This window comes from Pantherophis guttatus, chromosome 2, assembly GCF_059756535.1.
Source record: "Pantherophis guttatus breed Tessera chromosome 2, ASM5975653v1, whole genome shotgun sequence".
Taxonomy (NCBI): Eukaryota; Metazoa; Chordata; class Lepidosauria; order Squamata; family Colubridae; genus Pantherophis; species Pantherophis guttatus.
Window position 1 is genome coordinate 140322636 of NC_142064.1, and position 21196 is coordinate 140343831.

At 39.2% G+C, this 21196-nt stretch overlaps 1 protein-coding gene across 4 annotated transcripts in view; it reads left to right on the top strand.

Annotated features, from left to right (window-relative positions):
- DIP2B (DIP2 acetate--CoA ligase B (putative)) overlaps positions 1–21196 on the top strand; it is a 198013-nt gene that overhangs the window by 158567 nt on the left and 18250 nt on the right. For 2 of the 4 annotated variants that reach the window (XM_034412436.3, XM_034412438.3), the window contains 16 exons: positions 176–285; positions 1000–1102; positions 2410–2474; positions 4382–4475; positions 4906–5025; positions 6672–6786; positions 7817–7956; positions 8958–9094; positions 10239–10319; positions 11205–11332; positions 12846–12960; positions 13487–13688; positions 14175–14287; positions 15386–15466; positions 19004–19127; positions 19907–20028. In XM_034412436.3, the coding sequence (XP_034268327.1) occupies positions 176–285; positions 1000–1102; positions 2410–2474; positions 4382–4475; positions 4906–5025; positions 6672–6786; positions 7817–7956; positions 8958–9094; positions 10239–10319; positions 11205–11332; positions 12846–12960; positions 13487–13688; positions 14175–14287; positions 15386–15466; positions 19004–19127; positions 19907–20028 (1850 nt within the window). The remainder of the gene's footprint in view (positions 1–175; positions 286–999; positions 1103–2409; positions 2475–4381; positions 4476–4905; positions 5026–6671; positions 6787–7816; positions 7957–8957; positions 9095–10238; positions 10320–11204; positions 11333–12845; positions 12961–13486; positions 13689–14174; positions 14288–15385; positions 15467–19003; positions 19128–19906; positions 20029–21196) is intronic. The other 2 variants (XM_034412437.3, XM_087886930.1) reach the window with 1 other exon arrangement.

The following is a 21196-nucleotide window of genomic DNA, read 5'->3' on the forward strand; positions in this document are numbered from 1 at the left end:
CATCCTCTTCAGCCTCCTCGCTGTCGGACACAAGCGCCGGCTGCACAGGCTGTTGGCGCGACACCACACCAGCCTCCTCGTCGTCAGGATCAGCCACGATCCGTGCAGGCCACTGGCAGGCCACAACACCCTAACAGCTTGTGACCTAAAGTTTGAGTTTCTTTTTTGGTTCTAGGTTGGCCAAGGCTCAAGTGGGTGGTTACAGATTCCAAGTACCTCTCCAAAACACCAAAGGATTGGCAGCCCAACATTTCAAATGCAGGGACCGAGCCAGCTTATATTGAGGTAAATGGGATTTGACAAAATAAAATATGTTACGATTGTTAATACCTTTAGGTCATTGCAAATATTTTATGCAGCAGGTACAGTATGTCCTCTTTTTCTTGAAAATGTGTGCTTTAAGATTAATTTAGATTTTGTTCATAATCTCCGTCCATGTCTCACAGGGGATTAACAAACGTGACACAAGTATTTAAATATTGAAAACACACTTCATCTGAAACCAAGGAGGCAGAATTATTGAACATCTCCTCAGTATTTAGCATGTTTAAAATCAAGAATTGCGTACCTTTCCAGTATAGCTGCATTTTGGTGTGCCTTATCTGATTTGGGCTTTATGGAGAATGTATTGTTTGCTGAACTAGTAGCTAACCTTACATTGTAAGTAAACATTCTACACTTATAGCAGGTTCCCTCTCCCTATTTTTTTATCTGATACATCTTTTCTGTGCTAAGAATTGCAAAAACCTGTCACAAATTTCCTACATTCATTTAGAATGAAGATGATGTAAGAGAAGAAAATCCAGGCTTACATTTTTTGCATTGTGATCAACACTGAGTACTTTTGTAGGTGGACTGCACTACACAAGCATACAAGCATGGTCATGAAAAGAGAGAAAGACCAAATGACTGTATCTTTATGAATCATGATGTAAATATAACTATAGTGATTCCGGATAGAGGAAGTTTAATCGACGATGTTAATATTCTTTTTTCCAGTATAAGACCAGCAAGGAGGGAAGCGTGATGGGTGTAACTGTGTCCCGAATTGCTCTCTTGTCTCATTGTCAGGCTCTGTCTCAAGCATGCAACTACTCGGAAGGTGAGCCCTATGATACTTCTCATACTATATACGAGGCTAAATAATTTCCCTTAGAAGGCAAAGACAAATTGCATTGGGGGCGGGAGGTGGCCATATCAATATCTAGATCTATATATCTATAGCTATATAGCTATATATTACAAACTATTCTAAAAATACGAGTTCCAGGTATTTTTATATCTTTATCTATATCTGTCTGTCTGTATCTATCTACCTACCTATCTCTCTGTGTGTGTGTGTGTGATATCAGCATAGTTCTTGTCTGCATAATCACATATCGGTATAAATTATTCTGGGAAACAGTTTGGGGCTGGTAGTAATAGCCATTTTTATTTTGATAAGGATATTTTCTTCTCTCTAGACATATTGCCTTCCTGCCTCTTTCATTTCAAGCGTGCTGAATTTTAAGAAAACATATTAAAGTACCATCACTGCAAAATTCAAAGAAATTAAAATAAAATTTGTTATTTATAAATGAAATACTGTTTTAACCTTTTTTTGGTTGGGATCCCAGAGGTGTTTATTGCTATTGCCAATGCAGGCCAATATGTGAATGTTTTCCCTTTCTTCCATAACCCCCAGAATCACTCAATAATGAGATGGGCAGCATATAAATCAAATAAACAAACAAATAAATATCTGCCAGATGAGCATATACAAGCTTTCCTGGTTCTTGATTGCCATTTTCACTGAGGATATTTATTTTCTTTTTATGTATCCTGCCTTTATTATTTTTACAAATAACTGAAACCAGTGAACATATCCAAAACATCCTCTTCCTCCTCTTTTCCCCACAACAACCCTGTGAGTTGGGTTGAGCTGAGAGAGGGAGAGAGACTGGCCCAAAGTCACCCAACTGGCTTTCAGGGCTCAGGTGGGACTAGAATTTACGATCTCCCATTTTGTAGCCTGATGACTAGGTCAAATTTGCTAATTTGCCACTGAAATATTTACTGAAGCTATACAGTTACATTGGTTTCTGTGCCGATTCACAATGAGGTCAAAATAACAAAACATCCGTTGCGATGTCACAATGCACGTGCTCTCTGTTAAGTACCTGCGTGGACCTTTGTGATGCAAGTATAAAAAGGGTGGTGTTTGCATCACTTACTCAATCTTTGTCCCCTCCGATGAATGCCGAAGAGAGGCTAATACCAGATCGTAACCCAAGTTTCTTATAGACATTGAAACCATTGAAAGACAACTATAGGCTTTTTTCATTTTTCTTCTGATAAAAAGAACCCAATTTTTGCAGCAGAGTTGTGTATTTTGAATTTCAAAAGTAAGTATTGTTACATTTGTTTTAGGTGAAACACTAGTGAATGTCCTGGATTTTAAAAAGGATGCAGGATTGTGGCACAGCATGCTAACGGTGAGTCGGTCTTTTGAGGGTCTTTTGTGAAAATATTCACAAATACCACTAAAACTAAGCTTAGTGTTAAAAATGATGGAACCTTTAAAAATGGCATGATCATGGTCTGATGAACAATTGAAAAAGGGCTCTTGTAATTAATGTTTTTACTTAGAATAAGAGATGGACAACCTTTTGGTGACCATAACACCATTTAATTTTTCTTTTTTGAGATGGTGGTAGCTCCAGAGGAACCAACATGGAACTACATCATATATGTGGAAAAGGGCTGAGATGTCTGTTTTTACAGGTTTTGATCTTTGTGGGATCTCATTATGGTATTCATGTATTTCCCTGCTCAAAATGTCACATTTTTGATTGCTGACAGGTAGTAGTTCCCCCACCAAATGGTGGCGGTATGGCCAGAGAAGCCCCAGAAGGTCATATCAAATTGGTTTGGGGGGCTGAGAGTGGCAATGGGTACTGGATTTGCCCACTTGTAAGTTAGTCTCCCTCCCTCCCTCTGTATTCTAAGTTAGAATAAGATGTTTCTATTCCTTGAGGTATATTTCTTTCATTCTTTTGTTGTGATTGTTTGCATTGTGATTTTTCTGTGAAACAATGCTCAGGAAAGGTTATCACACTTATGACCATGTAATAGAATGATCTATAATGAAACATGAAATAACTGCATCCCTAAAAGTCAATCTGGGCAAAGGCATTGTCTAAATAATAAAGTTTTCTTTGTAAAAGAAGGCTGATGGAGATTAGACTAGCCAAAGCCCATTTTAGGAGTTTGGGAACTATATAGGTAGTTCTTGGTAGTTCTCGGCTTACAACAGTTCATTTAATGACCGTTCAAAGTTATAATGTCTCTGAAAAAGTGACTTATGACTGTTTTTCCACACTTATGACCGTTGTAGCATCCACATGGTCACGTGACTTACATTTTTGATGCTTGACCACTGACTCACATTTATGACGATTGCAGTGTGTTTCGGAGTCAGAAGGCCTTTTGTGACTTTCTGACAAGCAAAGTCAATGAGGAAACCAGGTTCATTTAACAGCCGTCTTACTCATTTAACAGTTGCAGTGATTCACTTAACAAAGGTGGCAAGAAAAGTCGTAAAATGGGGCAAAACTCACTTATTTTATTTATTTATTTTATTTTATTAGATTTATATACCGCCCTACTCCCGCAGGACTCAGGGCAGTGAACAGCCAGATAAAACACATAAATTACAAAATTTAAAAACAGTATAAAATCTGATTAAATAATTTGGCCCGTGACAATTTAAACAACCCTGATGTTTTTAAGACAAATTTAAAATTCATCATTTGAATTAAAAAGGGAAAAGAAAAAGTTAGGCCAGGTTAAATTTAACAAATTTCTCACTTAACAACAGAAATTTTGGGCTCAATTGTGGTTGTAAATTGAGGACTACCTGTATTAGAAAGCAATCACTCCGATTCTCACTAAAAAATTGAAAAGCTTCTCTCAAGGCCCTGGTGCAGGTAGAGAATGTGGGCTTTCACATAACTGGGTCCTGTGGAATTTTTGTCTATACCAAGTCAGTCTGTTGAAATAGGGGAATTGTTTTCTGTATTTGATTGATGCCAATCTAGACTACGGCTGAAGTAGGAAATGTCACACTACAGCGTGCTTTACTGTGGCAACACTTGACATTTCAACAAACGAGTGCAGTGTGCAGAGTAAAACTGTTTGGGGATCCAGCTTTTGAAATAATGACCCAAATCTGAACAGAACCTTCTGATGATCAGGAAACATAGCTTCAGGTGAACCAATTGCATAAAAGTTTTCAGGACTTGTGCGTTGTTGTTGTTTGTCTTCCTGGGTGAAGTACTTTTTGATCTGTATCTTTTGTTGTTATTTTGGTAACAATAGTATCGCTTTTTGTTTTTTTCAGAGTGTAATGAACAAGCTGCACACCGTCAGCGTGCCCTATGCAGTGATGAAAACCTGCCCTCTTTCTTGGGCACAGAGAGTTCACACTCACAAAGGTAGTGTGGATATTGAATTGCATGATTGATTATCTCTAGTATTTTTAGCACCTGCAGAAATGAATGGGGCAGGTGATATTTAAGAACTCTCAAGAGACCTCTAATCCTGTTCCAGTTCTCTTATAGACAGATGTTGGGGGGGGGGATGGGACGGGACTGACAATAGGTGTTGAGCTATGAAGTTAAAAGCATATTACCAGGATCCATGATCCATCTGCTGTGGTTATCCCAGGTTGCTTACTTTTTTCACCGAATAGTCCTAGATCCTTTTGGTAAACAAATTTCCTCTTCCCAAGTCTGCCTTGGTTCTAAAAAAGTATCCATATATTAAACCTTTTCATTTGTTTTTCAGAACATCCTTGTGGTTGGTTCTCATAAATATGCCTGTGTTTCTGTGTATTGATTTCTACTTTCTCTTCTGGATTTGCAGCTAAAGTAGCTTTGGTGAAGTGTCGAGATTTGCACTGGGCCATGATGGCTCACCGGGACCAAAGAGATGTCAGCTTAAGTTCCCTACGGATGCTGATTGTAACTGATGGTGCTAATCCTTGTGAGTAGGCCTTGATAGTATTGCCTACTTGTTAAACAGATTTTCTCCCTGAATTTCTCTGATGTCTGTATGAGTGAGAGGATGAGTGAAAGGGTTGGGCATTCACCAAAGAAGAGACTGCATCCTCCTTGAAAATGTGTATTCATTTTTCATTCTCCATTCCTTTCAAACTACAAAAATAGAAAGGCAAATGTGTGTTAAACAGCTGTTTGCTTTTTTCCACAGTCCTGATATACAGGCTGTTGTCATACATTTTATGAACATATGGCAAACGTTTAAATAATTTACACTTGCATCGAACACTGAGATGCTGAATCTAAACTGGTAATCCTTTGGTCTTTGATGAACAATGCAAGGGTTTGAACTTGCACAGTTCATCAAAGATTAAAGGACTGCCAGATTAGATTCAGTATCTCAGCATTTGATGAGGACCTTCCTCTGATTCTGACTTTTTATTTCGTGAAGGATTTCTAACCTACCTTTCCTGAGTGTTCAGGGCAGATGGTATCACTAAAGCCAACATCCAGAGCATTATATTTTATTTATATATTTTATATACGAGTAATAAATAGATGAGATTGCTTTGTATACAAAGCTTTTGCTAGACATTGGAGAGTGAAATGGCAGTCATCACGGTCCCTGAAGCAAGTTTTACCTTTCCTTGTCTTAAGAAGAGTTAAATGGTGTCATGCTGAATGGTATCAGCAAAGTGGTAAAATAAATGATGGAGAGATAAAAGCACTTCTTAGCCTCAGATTGTGAATAGCTTGCATTCTACTTCCAATCCTCAGTGAAACAATCAAAGTTGTGCGGAATTCATACAAAAATTGTATCATTAAAAGGGAAAGGTGGAAATATTCCTCTAAAAGGAATTTTAAAAACCAAGTAGCTTTAATGGGCCACCTAAGGGAAGGAAGCAGGAGGGCCAGCCTAACTGTGTTTGAATTGCACATGAGAAATGATCCAAAGGTCTTTGAAAAAAATGAACAACAGATTTTCATGGGATTCCTGCTGCTCATTGGGCTTAATGAATTGTCTGCCCAGATGGTGCTAGGAAGAAATGAGATTTGAATGCAGTTATGATTTCTGGATCAAGTGGAGGCAGGGAGACTGCAGCAGGGATATGTGTGTGTCGCTCTTTTCTGGACAGGATGCAATCTCTTATTTGAAATTGTATTTTATGATTCAGAAAGAATCTGCAAAAGCTTCTAGCTGTGCATGCCGTTATTCAGAATTGCATTCTATATTTGGGATTAAAATTAGTTCTGGTAATTTCTTTTTGGATGCTGGGGAAAAAATAAACAGGTGGAAGGTGATTTTGCTTTTGCTTTTGCTTTGCATAATCCAGCATTTGCAGTTTTATTTCTGCAAGAGTTTATTAAGCTTTGTGCATGATTGATCTACGGACAATGCTCAAAGTTCAAGTCTACATTACAGCATTGTAATTAAATGAAGCAGTTTAATTTTAGAAAGAGGTACTCTATTACAGCAATTACACATATGTGCAGTGCATTAAATCTTTTAGAAAACAAATTACATTTAGAGGTCTTATAAATAGCAGTCATCATGGCTTTTAAAGAAGCCTTTGTGTTTCTGTTATCAAGCCCTAATTCACTATTTCAGATAAGAATGTAATTGCTTTCCAGGGTCTGTGTCCTCCTGTGATGCTTTCCTGAGTCTATTCCAGAACTACGGGCTTAAACCAGAGGCAATATGTCCTTGTGCTACATCTCCTGAAGCAATGACAGTGGCTATCCGGAGGTAAAATTGGATCTCGCTTTTCCAGGACATTTCCATTATCTGCTAAAGAGACACTATTAATTTACATTTCATGTACTGTATCATTTCTTATCTGGCATTTCAGAAGCTAAAATTAGATTCATTTCTTGAACAGCTACTTCACTATTAAATAACTGATCTTCTCTTTGTATGACAAATCGTTATAACATCTTTATGATCGATACATCCATACTGAACATTGAGTGGAGAGACAAAAATTCTGATGGAGAACAAAGTACAATGAATGAAAAATGTTTTTGTAATGAATGTATGAAATTGCAGAACTATAAAAACATCTATAATGTTTTCTGTTTTGCTATTTTTTATTTTACACTGGCTTATATCATGCAGAATATATCAAGGGTTTTTCTGGGGGGGGTGGGGAGGTTTCCAGTTATCCATATCCTATGCAAATCAGTTGCATACTGTAATTTAAAGATTGTAATGGGTATTTGTCAGCTTACATTTTGCTCATATAATTAATCTTCTCACAGCCTAGCAAGTGATTATAATTTTTGCTACCATTACCTGAAAGCAAACATTCAATAGAACTGTGTTTCCTAAATGAATTTATGCACAGGAGGCTCCTTAGCCATTATTCTGTGGAATTTACTGTGTCAGTTCCTTTCCAAATACTTGGTTCTGATGGGGATTGTAAACACTCAGATGACTAGAAAAGCCTGGCTATCTGAAAATAATTTCAAAATGATGGAATCCAGCAGTGTCCTCCTGTCTATTACCTTATGGCGTAGGGATACGAATAAATGAGATAAATTCAACTTTTTTCTTGTAGGAAAATCTCAAGCTCCAGGCAAGTGGATTCAATTATAAAATTGTGCCTTAAAATATGGAGCCAGGTGCAGAATTAGTTCCTTTTTTTGCAGCTTTTGTAAATTAATGGGAGTTGGAAATTCAGCCCAGTGTATGGCGAAACACCCAGTGATTTACTCATAGGTTCTGATTCATCTTCGCACAACTTTATGGTCATAATGGCACCTGCCTTTCTTTTCAGACCTGGTGTTCCCGGGGCACCTTTGCCTGGAAGAGCTATCTTATCAATGAATGGTTTGAGCTATGGCGTCATTCGTGTAAATACAGAAGATAAGAATTCTGCTCTCACCATACAGGATGTTGGTCATGTTATGCCAGGTGGTAAGTGTCCTTGGAGTGGGAAGATAAGTTACACAGGCTCTCTGATTGCTTTCTTCAAGGTCCTGCTAAGATACAAGCTCCATTTGGATCCTCTTGCCCCCGAACTGTTTGCACTCCACAGTTTCCTTTTAAGAATTGCGATTGAATTTAAAAAATCGGCATTTAAGCTTGCCTTCTTTCGTTTTCCCTTCCCTTTCTTTTTGTGCTTGTGCATCTGTGTGCATAAGCTGCCTTTTGGAATATAATCTTTAGATTGTAGATTTGAGCGCTCCCTTCTTTCTATTAATACTCTGCGTGCCGTTTTAAGAGCCTTTTTGGTTGAAGAGTAAAGGAAATGTGTGCTTAGATTAAATAAATAATAGGAGTAAAGCATCTATAATGCGAACCACATAGCTTACATTGCTACTGCTGGAGCCCCAGCTGCTGGGTATAATCCTTTGCTGTTGCACTCTTGAGCCTCTGCATGCTGACAACAGATCTCTTCATCTACTTGGATATTCAAGTCTTTTGAGGCTTATTTAATTCACTGAGTAAGAAAATGGGACATTGTGTTTGCCTAATCTTTCTTCTGCTTAGGGTTCACATTACCTTGCTTTTAGGGCCCTATTGGGTTTTCCCGCATGCTTGCAACTAATTCTCCATCTCCGCCCCTTCCTCCTAGCCTGTGTGCAGAAGTCTGAAAATATGCAGAGTAAGTGAAATAGCTTTTGCCCGAACAGAATTCTGGAAGCAGGCTTTTTCAGGCGGGGGAAAAATGTCCAAATGCTTTGTTTGACTCAAATGTTTTAAACAGCAAATACAACTGTTGGCACTAACATTGATTTAAATATGCGGTTTGCTTTCTATATAATAGGCAACCATATTGTGACTGAATCCTTGGAACGCATTCAGCTCCCATTGTATTTCATTTCCTGTCTTCTTAAATATCTTCTGTATTTTCAGCTAAATTCCTGTTTTTGTGTCAGGTGAGGACTTTCGTAATAGCATGTGATTTGTTCTAGGAATGATGTGTATCGTGAAGCCAGATGGCTCCCCTCAGCTTTGCAAGACAGATGAGATTGGGGAAATCTGTGTTAGCGCCAGAACAGGCGGGATGATGTATTACGGGCTGAGTGGAGTAACCAAGAACACGTTTGAGGTACAGTAATCGAATTGCATTTTCTGTTTTGACTTGGACTATTATCTGGTTTCATTCAGTTAGCTGTTTGGAACAGGTCTGTTGTATTGCTAATTTGCAGTGTTGATAGTGAATGTTGTTGAAAGTGAATGTTTTAGAGCCGCGGTGGTGCAGTGGTTAGAATGCAGTACTGCAGGCTACTTCTGCTGACTGCTGACTGCCTGCAATTTGGCAGTTCAAATCTCAGCAGGCTCAGGGTTGATTCAGCCTTCCATCCTTCTGAGGTCTGCAAAATGAGGATCCTGATTGTTGGGGAAAATAGGCTGATTCTGGAAACCACTTAGATAGGGCTGTAAACCACTGTGAAGTGGTATATAAGTCTAAGTGCCATTGCTATTTTCTGAAGCTCTCTTTGAGCTGAGATTTCAAGTGTGTTATCTGTGCTCTGAACAGCTAAATTATACCAGCTTAATTTTCACTATTTAAGCAATAACTGGGGAGGCAAAGGGCTTTCAGGTTTCATATTAAGCAATACCAGTGAGTCCACTGATTTGTTTATAGTTAAAGTTAAAAATATTTTTATGATATGACAGCATACTATTAATACCGAACCAGAAGTACTACTTAAAATGAGCAAATTAATCATCCACCTGAATTGTGAGTTTTAAGTGTTGTTAATCACTTTGAAGCCAATTTAGAATGGGCATACTGCTGGTGTGTTAACATGCTGGAAGGAAGTTTATTGAGCATAATATATTTTTACATAAGAATCTTTGTGATGTATTATAAGTCTTACGTTTTCACATTGGATGTCTATCCTGTGAAACTAATTAATTGCACAGTTGGGCACCATCAAAATATTAAGCATTTCTTAACATCAAGAAATTTCTCATTCTGGTTGTTAAGAAACAAAGAAGTACAATGGGAATAAATATAGGAGCTCCCTAATCTATGAACAGCAGTTCCTTAGTCCTCTGTTTACCTTGCTAAGACATTCCTGCTGGCAAGCCAGGGTTTTTTAATTTAAGTTCTGGAAAATGTCAGCGCTGTGATTAAATTGATAAAGGTGCTGCAGTAAAAAGAACAGATTTTTCAGCTGTTTTGTCTTTTTCCAGGCAAAAATGCTTTGGCTGTTCAATCACCAACAATCTTTCTCTTTTTCCAGGTCTTCCCAGTGAATTCAGCTGGTTCTCCTGTGGGAGATGTGCCTTTTGTGCGATCTGGCTTGCTGGGGTTTGTTGGGCCTGTACGTTTCAATTGCCTACTACTACTACTACTATTATTATTATTATTATTATTATTATTATTATTATTATTATTATTATTATTATTATTATTATTATTATTATGTGTCAACCTTTAGGTTGACGCTGAGTTCTCTCTTATCCTCCACTTCTTTATAGCCCAGACATATATTTCACAGCCTTTGTCATCAACATATGCACAGTTATTCACTGCTTTGCACATCAATGGTCAGTGACATTTCACAAGTTGAGCCTATGAAGCTGGCATGCATAAACTGGAATGTGAATCCAAGTCTAACTATTGACTATACACATATTATTAAATGAGCAGAGTGGCTGATACATCGTATGCTTTGAATGTTTTTGGTGACACCTCTAAGATCCCCCCCACCCCGCTCTCAAATATATCATTTATAACTAGGAGTTTTGGTGCATCCTTATTCCTTCATTGTCTCTGCAGTAGCAACCACAACGAAGAAAAGTACTACCCGACCTCCCTTTCCACTGTATGCAGAATACAGAAGCATATCACATTTTGACTTAATACACATTCTGTACTTGGAATATCCTGGTACACGATTTAGCCCAATGCTGCAATTTCTGTTTTTTGTAGGGCAACTCATTACCACTCACCCATAAGCCTTTATAAACAGTCTTATGTTCTTTTGTCTGGATTTATTTTCTTCTATCTGTCATAAATAGTAAATGCTTTTTATTTTATTTTTTAATGTAGATATTTCTAGGGTGTGGAAGCAGGGGGTGCAAGGGGGAATTTACATTCCAGCAAAGTTGGATGGTGGCTAAAATAAAAGACATTTTATAAAAGGCAAGGGAAGCATTTGACATTTGTGATAGGCATTTTTTTTTCTTTTCTTTTTTCTTTATAGGGCAGTCTGGTATTTGTGGTTGGAAAAATAGATGGGATGCTCATTGTTAGTGGACGCAGACATAATGCTGATGACATTGTGGCCACCGGATTGGCAGTTGAATCCCTAAAGACGGTTTACAGAGGAAGGTTAGTCTACATCTCTCTAAATAATACTATGATGACATTATTTTTTTGATAGGCGATTGTTAGAATCAGGCTGTTCCATTAGTAATGTTCTCCTATGAATCCAAAGCAGTCTCTTGGTCATCTGAATGGCAGATTCTTATCTTCTTCTGAGAGTAGGTTGGGTTTTCCTGAGGTAGCCCTTCTTAATGTCTCCCGGGCTCAATGTCTCCCATCCTGAAAAACAAGGAGCAAAGAAGAATCTGCCGTTTGCCACTCCAGCTTTCACCAAGAATGGTCCGCAGGTCAGGCAACCCAGCAAAAGACAGAGTGGTGGGACCATTTTTAAATCTCCATCTAGTCTTGCAGGAGGATTAATAAGTGAAGAACTGCATCTTCCTTGTAAAACATTCTCTTTCTCCCCAGACATTTGATAGAAATCATTTTATTTTTTACCACCACCCTCAAACAAATGCAGCAGAAAAAGACCAGTCCTAAAGAGAACAAAAAGTCTCCAGCATCTCTCCACCAGTAATCAGCACACAGATAAGCATAGATTAACTCCAAGGTTAACTTCAGACCAACAATCAAGTCAGCAATACCCCAATCAAGAAACTGCCAAAGAGCCATCAGTAAACAGCCCAACCAAAAAATCTCTGCCCCCACCCACCCAGACAGGCAAGCCACCAGAATATAAACTGACAGCAAACAGCACTCCTTACTAACACTGATGATGTTACATAGTTTGGGTAATGAAATGTCTGCAAGAAATCAAGGAAGCTCAGAGAGCACCAAGGACCCTCAGAAAAAGATTTGCCCTTTTCATATAGAATAAACATAGGCCAGGATTCAGCCCAGGGGTGGGTTCTACTTATCTTTACTACAGGTTTGCAATGGGAGTGTGCGCACACGCTTCTGCGCATACACAGATCATCAATTATGACATCTGAGCAGGTGGGCGGAGCCTCCCACCGCTTTTACTACTGGTTCTAAAGAACCAGACAGAACGGGGAGCAACCCACCACTGATTCAGCCCCAGCATTGCTAAAGGCATGGCTGCTACCTATAACCTCCCCATTTTTTCCCCTTCGAATTGGCAGCTTTAATAATTTTAGTACAGATAACAGATTTCTTGATTTTTATTTCATTAAAATATCAGTCCAAAATATGTGGCAATTACTATTGCAGGCTGCCATCTGTTTGATTGAAACAAAAAAACAAACAAACAAAAAAACACACACACACACACACACCCAAAAAAAATATTGTGCCAAGGATTTGTACAGTAAAGGGTGTAGTGAGGACATCACCCTGCTCTCAATCATTTAAAAAAATAAATAAATACTGAAACTTCATAATGCCATCCCATTTCATGAGAATTCATGTTCTTACTCTAACATGCTTTAACATTTGGTAATCTCGTGCAGTTTTGATTTTTTGCATATCTCCCAGACACCATTTGAGGTAAAACTGGTGACACAACTCTGTAAGGCAACTGAGCACAGCCGTACAACCTTTCCTCTGTTTCTTTTTTAAGGATTGCTGTGTTCTCTGTGACTGTGTTTTACGATGAAAGGATTGTGGTGGTAGCTGAACAGCGGCCTGATGCTTCTGAAGAAGATAGTTTTCAGTGGATGAGTCGTGTACTGCAGGTCAGACTTGTGTTTTCTCTCTCACCATTGACCTGAACTTAGATCTTTTGCAGGCACGCAGGGACTTGTTCGTGACTTATGAAGCATTTGACTCCTTCCTCGAGCTCAGCCTGGTCATCTCCTACACAATTGGTGGTTATGGCCATAAACTAGAAGTAAAGGCCAGTTTACAAAAAAACATTGTAAATCACGGTCATATGACCATGGAATGCTGAAAACTGCCATTAACGTGAACTGATTGCTGACTGCTCAAAATGCAGTTATCATGTGACCATGGGGGGGGGGGTGAATGGCCATGAGAAGTTTGAATCTGGGTTGTAAGTACTTTTGGGGGGACTCCATCCTAACTTCAGGTAGTCACTAAGCAACTTGTCATAAGTTGACAACTTGTAAAGGCTTGTTTTTTAACAAATTATTTTTCAGTACTTGGAGAATTTGTCTACTCCTTTCTGGAGTTATCTAGGTAAAAAATACAAATATCTCTTCATAGTTCTAGAATATCAACCTTTGTTTTCTTGGTTCTTAGGCAATTGACAGCATTCACCAAGTTGGAGTATATTGCCTTGCTCTTGTTCCAGCAAATACTTTGCCAAAAACTCCTCTGGGAGGGATTCATATATCTCAAACCAAACAGCACTTCCTGGAAGGGTCATTGCATCCGTGTAACATTCTCATGTGCCCACACACGTGTGTAACCAATCTGCCTAAACCCAGGCAGAAACAACCAGGTAATTAGACAAAACTTCTCATAAATGGATTAAAAGTTCTTGGTATTGGTGAAAATGTTTCTTGTCATAATGGAAAAGGAGTGGGCCCCTATTTTTATATCCCGGATAAGTAGTTGGGGGCATATCTTCATGGGGGCAGGTCAGTGGATAGGCTCTGAAGTTGTGCATCAGACATGACCCTATTATTTTCAAGCATTTTTTTCTGATGCAAAGCTCATTTGGAATTAAAAGTAAATACATGATTGAAGCAAGAAAAAAGTTTCATGACACTTACATTGTAATTTTTATTGATGTACCATGTTTTTCCAAAAATAAGACCCTGTCTTATATTCTTTTGAACCCTGAAATAAGAGCTTGGCCTTATTGCCATGCGTTCAAAAGCCCGATTGGGCTTATTATCAGGGGATGTCTTATTTTGGGGGAAACAGGGTATAATACTGTTAATTGTCTTTTTTTCCTAAGTGTTTATACCTTGGTATGTGCCAGCAGGTGTTGGTCCTGCCTCTGTGATGGTGGGGAACCTGGTTGCAGGGAAGCGTATTGCACAGGCCTCTGGGAGGGATCTGGGACAGATAGAAGAGAATGACCTGGTGAGAAAGGTGAGTATCTCTGCCACATTCTCCAGACTTCCTCATGGCCCTTTCGCGAATGAGGAAGGATGGTGGTTACTTTTAAGTTGGGAAATGCATTTTCTCAAAATCAGATAGCTGTGGATCAAAAGTTGTGGGAAGGAGCAGAACCAATACAAGACTCTTAGCTTATGGTCTGATTGTTTCCTTTCATTTCCCACAAAGAGTAAACGGCATAGTAACAGATTGCTCTAACCTGAGTCTGAACTGTCACTACCCCAATTCTTTAACATAAAGCCAAGAGTAGCTTACTTCTGAAATTAAAATGCTATAATATTCCTGACCATTGTTGCAAACCTCATCATGTTTCTATGTGTGTTTTTCTCCTGCTCCTTAAATTCTAAGAATCATTGATGTCATTCTCTTACTCACAAAAGGACATCTGCTTCTTTGCTTAGGCAAATAAGTCAAAATGGCTTAATGAATGTAAGGCAATATTATACCACACATGTACTATCACTCAATGGGTGTGAAAGAGATCTGTATCATTGGATTGGATTGTGGCCCTGGACAAGTGCAGCCAAGTCTTAATCTTAAACTCCTTTCCATTGATATTTGTTGTTATACTGGACTGTTAAGGAGTAAGAGGCAAAGGCACAGTGTCTTAGGCATCCTGAGATGGGTTAAGTTGGGGATTCCACTGATACTTGTCAGATAACTATTAAATATTGGTGTCAGGTGCTTCCACTAGCCTGTCTCTAGAATTTTTGCTCATGTGCCTGAGTGGGTTTTTCACATTGCTATACTTCTCCATTTGCATTTCATAGAGATCATCATTCAGACCACACCAACTCCCCAATTTAATCTTATGCTTTCGATAACATCTTGGTCCACTTTGGAATTATTTTTAATCAACAGTGAGCTAATACTACCCCATCAAACCTAAAACTGCCTCTAGAACAGGTATCAAATTGGCGGCCCGCAAACTGGATGCGTCACATGCAGGCCACACCCACTCCAGCTCCACGAAGGGAAAAAAGGTCACGATAGGTCACGTGACGGCAACATGACCCCGTGAGTTTGACACCCGTGCTCTACAACTTACTGATTTTTTTTTCCTTTTTGCAGCATCAATTTCTGTCTGAGGTGCTTCAGTGGAGGGCACAGGCAACTCCCGAGCACATGCTTTTCCTCTTGCTCAATGCCAAGGTAGAGATAAAAGTTTTGCATTTTCCCAACATTTGTGTGTTTTGAACTCCTGTGTCTTCTCACCCTTTAGCCTTTAAAAACATTGCTGTTCTTCTGGGCATGAGATGGTTGTTTGTGGAGCTTGGTTGGTTGGTTTGGTTTCTCTTTGAGGGAATATTCTGTTTAGAGATATGGAATTTCCTTTCTTTTTCTTACTCCTAAACTACCTAAAGTTCAATTCAACCAATCAATTGAGTGTGTTTTTTGTGCTTGTTTTTGTTTTCCACATTTAGAGAATAGTTGTACTGTGTCTTGCTAATTATTCTTGATTACATAATTTGGAGTCCCATTTGGATTTTAGTTGTGGTATATTTTTACATTGGTTGTCATTTTACTGTTTTAATTACTGTGTTTTCCTGAAAATAAGACCCTATCTTATATTTTTTTGAACTCTGAAATAAACACTTGGCCTTCTTTTCGGGGAAGTCTTATTATTTTGGGGCATGTGGAGCAAAATGGGGCTCCTCTTGCTGTCTTAACTGAGTTCCAGCTCTGCATTTAAATATTTTCAGGGAGGGCTTATTTTTGGGGGAGAGGCTTATTTTAGCACATGCGCTCAAAAGCCCGATTGGGCTTATTATCAGGGGATGTCTTATTTTCGGGGAAACTATAGTTTTTATGCATTGGTTATTTTACTTATTACGTTCTGTTTGTTGTGCATGTTTTTTCTTGTATGCTGGTTAGAATCACATTGTGTTGGGCAGCTATATAAATATTAATAAGTGCTTCCTCCTGACTCATATAACAAACTAAATAAGATAAGATAAGAATCTTTATTATCACTTTTTTTCTGTGAACACACTGGCACACATTAAAAAATGAAATTCTGATGCCTACTTTCAGAAGAATATATCTATATACATACTCATACATGCACACACATATTACACACACACGCACACATATTAATCACAGTCCATTTTGAATATGTAGCAGAAAAAAGAGTTGATTCTATATGGTACAAAGCTATTACAGAATCTAGTTGTTCTGCTTTGGATACCACAAAGCTTCCTTCTAGAAGGTAACAAAGAAAACCAGTCATGGAGAGAATTTGCAGTGTCCAAGACAATACTGCGGACCCTGATCAAGCATAATTTACATGCTATGTCCTGAATAGAAGGAAGTGAACTTCTAAGAACCTTTTCTGCCATCCTCACCATTCTCTGCACAGCCTTCCTGTGGAAGTACAATATATTTCCTTCCTGGGTAAGAAAATAATGGAAAGTTGTTAAAATACTAGAACAGTGATGGCGAACCTATGGCACGCATGCTGGAAGTAGCACGCAGAGCCATCTCTCCAGGCACGCCAGCCGTCACCTATTGCTCTTCTGGGTTCTGGTGCGCAGATGCGTGCTGGCCACTGGTCTTTGCACATGCATGCATGCATGCCAGAAACTGGAAGCAGGGAACTGCTCTTCCAGTTTTTGGCGTTCCCCCGCATGCGCGCTACAGAGCTCCTCTTCCAGTTTCCAGTGCTCCCCCTGCGCGTGCATGCTCCTGTTTCAACACTCGGTGCCGAAAAGGTTTGCCAACACTGTACTAGAAGATACAGAGGAATATATTTCAAGGAAATGATGCAATACAATATAAGTTAAGAAATGTTTGCTGATATAAGGATATAAAAATAGCTTTAATGAACCATACCAGGAACAAAAACTAACATAGATTCTACCCTCACACGGAAGGGTGATGATGATGATGTGCCATCAAGTCAGTGTCAACTCTTAGTAACCATGTAGCTACATTTTCTTCAGGATAGTCTGTCCCCAACCTGGTCCCTCAGGTTTTTCCAATGATGCACTAATTGCATATATATTGAGTCCATCAAGCTTGCTGTTTATCTTCTTCTCTTTCCTTCCACCTTTTCCAGCATTATAGACTTCTCTAGAGAGCTAGTTCTTTACATAATGTGCCCAAATTTAGGCCTTGTAATTTGTACTTTGTGTGAGAACTCTGGATTCATATTTACTATAAAGCAGGGGTGAAATCTAAAATTTGTTACTACCGGTTCTGTGGGCGTGGCTTGGTGTGTATGTGGGCATGCCCCCCCCCTTTTTTTTTTACTTTTAAAACCATTTTTTCTATAACCTCTTTGGCTAAGAGCAGTGGTGGGATTCAAGTAATTTAACAACCGGTTCTCTGCCATAATGATTTCTTCCAACAACCAGTTTGCCAAACTGCTCAGAAAGTTAACAACCGGTTCTCCCAAAGTGGTGCGAACTGGCTGAATCCCACCACTGGCTAAGAGATTGTAAAAAAAATGCTTTCAAAAGGCTCTGACGATCTAAGCTGAGTTTCCTGATCAGCAGAGGCTTTTTTAAAAAGCCTCTGCCGATCAGGGAACTCAGCTTGGATCGTCAGAGCATTTAAAAGAAAAAAAAAGGGTTTTTTTCTTTTAAATGCTCTGCCGATCTGCCGATCAACTCAGCTGGGATCGTCAGAGCATTTAAAAGAAAAAAAACCTTTTTTTGACCGAAGTTGTAGAAAAAATGCTTTTAAAAGTAAAAAAAAAGCCTCTGATGATTGTGCGGCTCAGCTGGGCATGGGGGAGGCAGGGATTTTTGCTACCGGTTCTCCGAACCACCCGCCTCCATCGCTACCGGATCAGGCGATCCGGTCTGAACCGGGAGCATTTCATCCCTGCTATAAAGCCTTTGTTTGTTTTCCTGGTTATCCATGGTATTCTCAGGAGTGTTCTCCAACACCAAAGTTCGAAAGCATCAATGCTCATTCTATCCAGATTTTTCAACATCCAGCTTTCACTTTGACAGTGTCAGAGGGAAAATAATTGCCTGCACAATTCATGCAATATAAGAATATATTTTATACAAATTCTAAATATTAACAGAAGCTCTCCGATGGCTAAATGTTGAGATAATCTTACATAAAATGAGGACCTTGGAAAATAATAATAAAAAAAAACACCTCATTGTTCTCCTTTTTACCATTATTCTCACTTTATGACAAGAAGGCTTTTATTATTTAATACACGAGATAGTGTAACTTAGACAAGAGAAGTTATAATAAAGTTAAGTAAATGTGATTGCTGTAACTTTTCAAATCGGATTTATTGGGTGAACTCAACTTTTTATTATGGTCCTGTTTTTAAAATCACTTTTAAACCTACACAATGTTGCCGTCATTTTCATTCACATCCATCTAGCTTGGTGTGAGTTAGCATTACTTCCATTTGAAAATGGCATAAGGCTAAGAGACAGTAACTTTCTTCATGCAGTTATTGGAGCAGGAGTTCATATCCATGTTGCAAGTCTAATATTTCCCCTTAAAACTCATGGGATTACTTTCATTTTAACTCTAATGTTATGCAGTACCCTCTTAACACGAGAATGACAGCATACCCTGCAAAGCCAAAGGCCCTAATGTTCCTTGAAAATCATATTTGCCTCTGATTACTCAAGAGAGCTTGTCTTTGTTTCTGAAGCAATTTCTCCAAGCTCGGCAGACTTTCAGAGTTTGTTTGTTTTTATTCTCTGCAAGGGGGCTCCTGTCTGTACAGCAACTTGCCTACAGCTGCACAAGCGAGCGGAGCGAATTGCATCAATTCTGTATGAAAAGGGACACCTCAATGCTGGTGATAATGTGGTGCTGCTCTATCCTCCTGGTAAGGAAAACCGAGAATGGGGGTGGGGGGAGTTTACTTGGGATTCCCTGCCATGTCTAAGCTGTAAACTTTCATGAATCACTGAACTACAGGAAAATGTGTTGCAATTATTAGAAGAGAAGCATTTGATATGTCAAGTTGAAATTCAAGAACTGTAAAACAAATTAGAGCAGGAAAGTTGTTTAGATCCGGGGTCCCTCCATCTTTTGGGTTCAAAATGCCTAATGACTCTGATGGCGTGTCACTCTCACCAAACAAAAAATAAACAATTGTTTACACATGTTTTTTTAAAAAAATGCAGACAAATTGGGGCAGTTCTGAATGGCACAAGGCCTTTGTTCTTGAAGCAGATTTGGAGAATGCCCTTCCGTGGCTTCTGTAGCCTCTGAAAACCATATGAAAACCTGCCTCATTTTTGCGTGATTTTCTGAGGCTCTGGAGGCTGCGTGACTTTCAGAGATTGTGTAAGAGACACCCCATTCTCGTGCATCCTCCAAAAATCATGCAAGACAGAGACATGCTTTCAAGAATAGTTATTGACAAGTGTTGGTGAATGCTAACGTGTCACCCAAAGCATCATGCCATGTCACCTTTGACACACGTGTCATGGATTCACCATCACTGGGCTAAGGGGATCTCAAGTCAAGTTCCTTAAGTCCCCCTCCTTGGCTTACTGTCCTGTTTGAAAACTGTCTTAGTGCTGTGACTCGTAAAAAGCTTTCATCCAAAGCAAAAATAAATGGAGAAGGATGATGTGACATTGTTTCTTGGTCTTCTAGGCATTGAACTCATAGCAGCATTTTATGGCTGCCTGTACGCTGGCTGTATCCCAGTGACTGTCCGGCCTCCACATGCTCAGAACCTCACTGCCACTTTGCCCACTGTGCGGATGATAGTAGATGTGAGTATAAGAGCTGAGCGTAAGCATTTGCATCTACATCAGTAGTTCTTGCCCTTTGTTTTAGAATGGTGGCTTATTGTGTATCATCTGAAATAGAAATTATTCTATTTTGGGGGAATTTGTTTTCTGTTGTGATACAGGTAGTTCTCAGTTTATGATAGCCATTAGGACTGGAATTGTCACTGCTAAGCAACATGATTTTAAAGTGTAAGATCGTGTGACCATTTCACTTAATGATGGCAGTTCCAGCAGTCCCGGTTGTGTTGATAAGTGATGTCCATGCAATTCATTAAGCAAGGACCTGACATGATCGCGACTTAGCTTCCTGCCCGCTTTCTCACTGATTTTACTTGTGGAAAGCCAGCAGGGAACTTTAGAAATCAGGGGATACTGTGATGGCCAGACCTCCAAGCTCTGTTTATAAATCCCCCTCATTCAGCACCCCTGCAAGTTTGGATAGTTGGTTGTAACCTGAGGATCACTTTATGCTTATTATCACTGAGATACTATAGAAATATTAATATTGCTGCCCTGTAATTCATGAATCATTATCAGAGCAGTTAAGTTTCTTGTGTTCAAGTTAGAAGCCTTTTGCTTTCTCGATCCTCTTGGAAGGTTTATTTAGCCTTTAAAGCCACACATGAAGGGGAACATCATTATATTTTAGTAGAGAATGGTAATATTTTCTGCCTAATGATTGATTGTCTTTCCTGTAACCCAAAGCCACAAAAGATACAAACAATGGATTTTCACTGAGTTCAGGATCTTTACTGAGTTCAAAGTCTTTACTGGATAAAAATGATAAATTTGTTAAAAATCAAAAGAAATTCTTAAATGTAAGGTAATAGAGTGGATACTAAAATGTGAAGTGCTAGCTATAGAGCATGGGTTCCCAACGCCCAAGCCGCGGTCCACTACCGGGCTGCAGCCTGTTCAGAACCGGGCCACGGAAGCGGTGGGAAAGCCCACATGCGCGCAGCTCCATTTGTGCAAGCAGTGAACTCGTGTGCTCACCTCACACAAATGGAGTTGCGTGCACGCTCGCACGCCATTCACACAGAACCATTCCACCCCCCTTCCCTCCCTTCCAGTCCACAAAGCCAGAAAGGTTGGAGGCCGCTGCTGTTAAATTCCAGATATTTCACTTTCCTTGTGGATTGACTTAGTG